The 5,000-nt window shown below is 36.7% G+C and overlaps 2 protein-coding genes across 2 annotated transcripts in view; both read right to left on the reverse strand.

Moving 5' to 3' along the window:
• LOC113800795 (organic cation transporter protein-like) overlaps positions 1-1,714 on the reverse strand; it is a 7,486-nt gene extending 5,772 nt beyond the window's left edge. Inside the window, exons 1-4 of the mRNA XM_070137458.1 lie at positions 1,548-1,714; positions 1,252-1,384; positions 721-812; positions 1-59 (exon numbers count right to left, since the gene is read on the reverse strand). The exon at positions 1-59 is cut by the window's left edge and continues 201 nt beyond it. Coding sequence (XP_069993559.1) covers positions 1-59; positions 721-812; positions 1,252-1,384; positions 1,548-1,714 — 451 coding nt within the window. The remainder of the gene's footprint in view (positions 60-720; positions 813-1,251; positions 1,385-1,547) is intronic.
• Positions 1,715-3,311: 1,597 nt separating this feature from the next.
• LOC138865968 (solute carrier family 22 member 6-like) overlaps positions 3,312-5,000 on the reverse strand; it is a 6,428-nt gene continuing 4,739 nt past the window's right edge. The window contains exons 7-9 of the mRNA XM_070137459.1: positions 4,071-4,147; positions 3,661-3,780; positions 3,312-3,317 (exon numbers count right to left, since the gene is read on the reverse strand). Of these exons, the coding sequence (XP_069993560.1) occupies positions 3,312-3,317; positions 3,661-3,780; positions 4,071-4,147 (203 nt within the window). The remainder of the gene's footprint in view (positions 3,318-3,660; positions 3,781-4,070; positions 4,148-5,000) is intronic.

Here is a 5,000-nt window from a genome sequence, read left to right on the forward strand (position 1 = left end):
TTCCCAGCACGAAGAACTGGGCATAGAACGACAGCGTAATGCTGCGCATTCTCCTCGTTCTGGAAGCCAAAGGAACTTTTAATATTCTTTTCCATTCCAGATTCCAGTTATAAAAGACAGTTAATATTTTTACCATATCACAAAGCATAAAGCATCTAATAGAGGATTCAATCAATACATTTCTCTTAATAAGAGTAATAAACATTTTTATATGTGAAATATGAAAAATATGAAAGTATGGTAACCTTTTATAAATGCATGAACCATAAATTTTGCAGAAGTTGCCACCTACTGAAGTGCTTGATTAAGCATATTAATAAACAATGGGTATTAGTTTCACATTCCCCATCTAGAGTGAACTGCACCACAATGGTAGCTAAAATCAAGTTCGTTTCAGGGAGCATGTGAACAAAATACTGTATTACATGTTTATTTCTATCACTAGTCTTTAATACTCTTGTTTATTTGTATTCATGCTCCATGAGTATGTTTTAAAAAAATTCGATCTTGCATTTTTGTTGCTTGCCTGAAGAAGACGTAATTTGTTAATTTGTTAAAGCTATAGTCGCAGTAGTCATATACAGCTGTGTGGATTCAGAAAATGCAGTAAACACCATATTTACTCACAAATTTAAAAAAATATGTCAATTTTTAATATCATCCATCAATACCAACATCAATATCATCCTAGCAACATACTGAATGAACAGCAAAACTAACCTCACAAGCACAACGACGTCCTCCACTATATTCCTCAAGGAACTAACAAGGCCCGAGGTGGACGCATCGCCTTCCTTATTCGCAGTCAGTCCCTATTGAACACCAAGTGCTTATGTAAACACGGATTATGAATTTTGAGTTTTAGTTTGTCAGCTGAGATAGACCAATTTTTTTCTTTTCGTTTTCTGTGCTTACAGAAACAAAGAGAGGGAGAAAACTTAAATTAGAATGCCATGTTTTAATATTTCTAAAACCAAAAGTAAATCAGTTGCCGATTACTCTAGGTCTCTAACGCGTGTTCCTATACAATAGTAGATGATCTTATGGCATTTTTTTACCTATTATTTTCAATATATAATTTTTATTTTTTATTTTTTGTGTGTGAAATGAAAGCTATAATACAAAGAACTAAGAATTTCAGTCAGCCTTTTACCGTAATGCAAGCTTTTATGGCAGTGACATAGGTTTTCAAGAAAAATAATGATTAAATTGCAATCATTTTAGAGAACGGAAATTCAAAAATCTGCTCACCTCCTTCCTGATGAGGTCCATGAGGGCGCGCAGCTCCTCCTCGGGCGGCAGCTGAGCCTTGTTCCAGCGCGCAGATTTGCGGAGGATGCGCAGCGCATCGTCATGTCGCCAGCGTGGCGATTCGTCCAGAAACCTGGAATTGTTGTACTTATTAATTGTAAGTGTGTGTGTGTGTGTGTGTGTGTGTGTGTGTGTGTGTGTGTGTCCAGGTTTACCGCACTTGCAAGAGAGAATGAAAATTTGCATCGACTCGCCACCTCCTTCCTCTTTCAATACAAACACTCCCACAGACTCACAGGAGCATCGGCAGGAAGAGCAGGCAGGGCAGGGAGGTCGTGACGCTGAACCAGCGCCAGTCCCGCAGGAGGTAACCGTAGCCTCCAAGGACGATCAGGCACAAGGCCCATGGGAGGAAAATGAGAATGCTGACGGCCGCCCTGTACTTCGGTTCGCTTACTTCCATGGCCGCGGAATGAGTTAAGTACTGGCATTATTTTCATTACTGATACTCCTCTACTGTTATTCATGCATCTGTCATCAATATCTTAATGTTATATTTGTTATATTTCTTATTACCATAATTTTTCTCATTATCACAATATCATGTTTATTAATAATATCTTTGTCATAATTTTTATTGTCATCTTGATAAATGTTAAAACATTATCATTATCACGTATTACCTTTGGAGTATAGGTAATCTTTAGGGTAACCACATTGTGAACATGTTGGTAGAATCGGAATATACGTAAATTGTTTCTTATACTCCTTTGTAGAACAAAATAAGATGTATGAGAATCCATTCCTAGCTGATCAGTATGTGATGCAAATTAATCTGTTCCCAATTATCCTGAAGATCCCGGCCATACGGTCACCACATGGTACTCCACCTCCCGCCTTGTGGAAATATTTATTTATGGCTGGACTCCCCCCTTCTCTGCTCAAACTAAAATGCTAATGGACAGATAAAAGGTTATTATTGGGGTTGGCATGGTTCAGTTAATACAATTACTCGTATGTAATGGTTTCTTATCCAGCGGAAATGCTCATTAACATGAAAGTTTGTCCATTTGGAATTGGGCATTTTTATCCATCCCTCTTTACATTCACACATAAACATGTGTGCATGAGCATGTTCAATAAAAATGAAAAGTATAAGATCTTCCAATGACTGGCAATTCTTGCTGATTTAAGTATGTATGTACCATGATAATATATTGCTATCCTGTTAAATGGGAGGTATATTTACAAGAGCTGTCGAAGTAATTAAATATTACAACCACTATAACAGAAGCTATGGCAAACCTGAAACATGGATGGGAGCAAACTTATCCTGACATATTTGGACCTGTTGCTCCTTAGCTAGCTTCTCATTCTAATTTAGTGCTCTTGAGACAGACTTTGCTTTGCTCTAAGCCCAGAAACAGTGAATATCTCGAAGGGATGTCAATTCTGTCTTCTCTCAGTAGAAACCCTGAACTGCTGACCTCTTTCTATAGCAATAATGAGCCTTTCACACTTCATCCCTGAAGAGGTTCTATCCACTGCTTATCAGTTCTTATGGTTAGAACTTGGCAATATGCATGAAGAGTTAAGGCCAAGGAAATGTATACATTGGATTCCAACTTTGCTGATGGAAAAGAATAAATACGAATGTTTTTGAGTATGTTGTGTCTAGATGAATCAACTTGAGATGAATTGTCCAAAATGGCTTAGACATTGTTATAGGAAATGAATGTTGGTGATTCTTTGCCACCTGAAAAAAGCAGTCCAACATGGTGAAGTTGGATGATGTGAAGCTCCAACCTCAAATTCACACCCAATCAGCATGGGTGTGATGCCCCAACAGCTCATGATCAAAACCCAGTACTACATCAATTAGGCCAGAACCTACAACCAATTGTAGGTTCTGGAACACATAGCCAATTCTACACCCAACAATACCTGCTGAACCAAGACCATTTTTCGCTTGCCTCACTATACATTACCCAGAGTGGTAAGAGTTCTGTTGATGGTAAGGAATGCTTTATTATCATAATTAAAGTAAGGGAATTTTGCTTTTACATCTGATAAGTATAAAATATTGATTACATTATACACATGTATATAGCAGTATTTGATATCTCACGGTGCAATTTCATAGGCTAAACGTGATTACGTCATTAGCTCCTCTCCATCTATCCTGTCAATCTGTGTAATATTTCATGTTTTTTTTTGTTTTTTTTCATGTGCATTTTCTTGGAAAATGGTTCAGTAACAACAATGTTTGTAAAATGATCAGAAAAGAAACTAAGAAAAAATAAGTAATAAATAAACATATTTGCAATGAACAAAGAAGTTGGCATTAGTTCTGAAGTTGCCACCTAGGATTTTCATTAAAACGTAGTGGGGCTACCAATTTTGAAATACCTTGGGTTCACCTTTCTTACCCTTCGCCCAACCCGCCCGACCCTGCCCACCCACATAGTTTAGTTGTTTCTCATGATCAATGCTGGGATCGCTGAGAAGCAATTTCACCTGATCCACAATCTTGTGCAAAAGGTATATCCTAAGCTTTTAAGTATTACAATTGCTGCTTGGCATGGCAAAAGGGATCAAATATTACAGAGAAGCAGGAAGCGTACAATTAGAAAAACTTACAACCCTTTTTTGGTAAAAATATTCCTTCACTATCATTATTTTCCGATCAATAATCAAACTATTAGTTAGAGTTTTTCTCAACTGCATTTGCTGTTTGAATGTAACTTTCTATATACAGGATTATAGCATTATATTTGAATGTTAAATCAAAATTAAATGGAAATTTTACTTTGCAATACCAGTGTATGTGAAAGGTCCATATTTGATGATGTGAGCAGGAAGTTGAAATAAACCTCAGTAAAGCCATTATCGCCAGCTATAAAACAAACGGGATCATCTAAATGTTTACAAAAAGTAAAATGGAAGTGTGATGTCGGGCGACGAACCCCACGTTTGTGTCAGCAGGGGATAAAGACTTTCGAGGATGGAAAACGAAGGGATAAAACCCTGACACTCCGAAACGCACCATCCAGCTCGCTAAGCACCCTCAATCACTTACGACTTGATGTCGTTGGCGTTCAAGGGACTGTGATAGTTATTGGGTTTATACCGTAAAATATAATTGATTTTAATGTAGAATCGAGCTTCCTGTCATATAACCAAACAGAACAATTAGTAGCTTGATGATTGTTGTATCGACTATTTTAAAGATTTGTCTGGCAGTCAATTTAGTTTATATCTATTACACAAGAAAAAAGCGATATTTGTCAAAATGCGAGGTGTATAATGATACCTCCTCCATCCCCAAGAATCGAATAGTGATTGCGTAGTGTGTTACCATTATTATCATTATTATTATCATTTTCATTATCTAGCAGTAGAAGTAGCAGCAGGCGTAACAGTAATAGTAGTAGTAGTAGTGCCAATAGCCGTAGTTGTAGCAGTAGTAGTAGTAGATGTAGTTAAAGTAACTGTTATAATATAGCGGTATTAGTAGTCGTAGTAATAGTATTGGTAGGAATACTTGTAAAAGTAGTTGTAGTAACTCTATTGAAAATAGTAGTTGTAGTGCCACCATCATCATCGTCATTCTTATCATTAACATCAGTACAGTTAACAATATTGGAATTATTATCAGTATAAATACGATTTTCATTCCATAATTTACGTAGTAGTACCCTTCCACCTTAATTATCATAAATCATTAGTCGCCATGATGAATTTCTCTA

The sequence above is a fragment of the Penaeus vannamei genome, chromosome 23 (assembly GCF_042767895.1).
Source record: "Penaeus vannamei isolate JL-2024 chromosome 23, ASM4276789v1, whole genome shotgun sequence".
Taxonomy (NCBI): domain Eukaryota; kingdom Metazoa; phylum Arthropoda; class Malacostraca; order Decapoda; family Penaeidae; genus Penaeus; species Penaeus vannamei.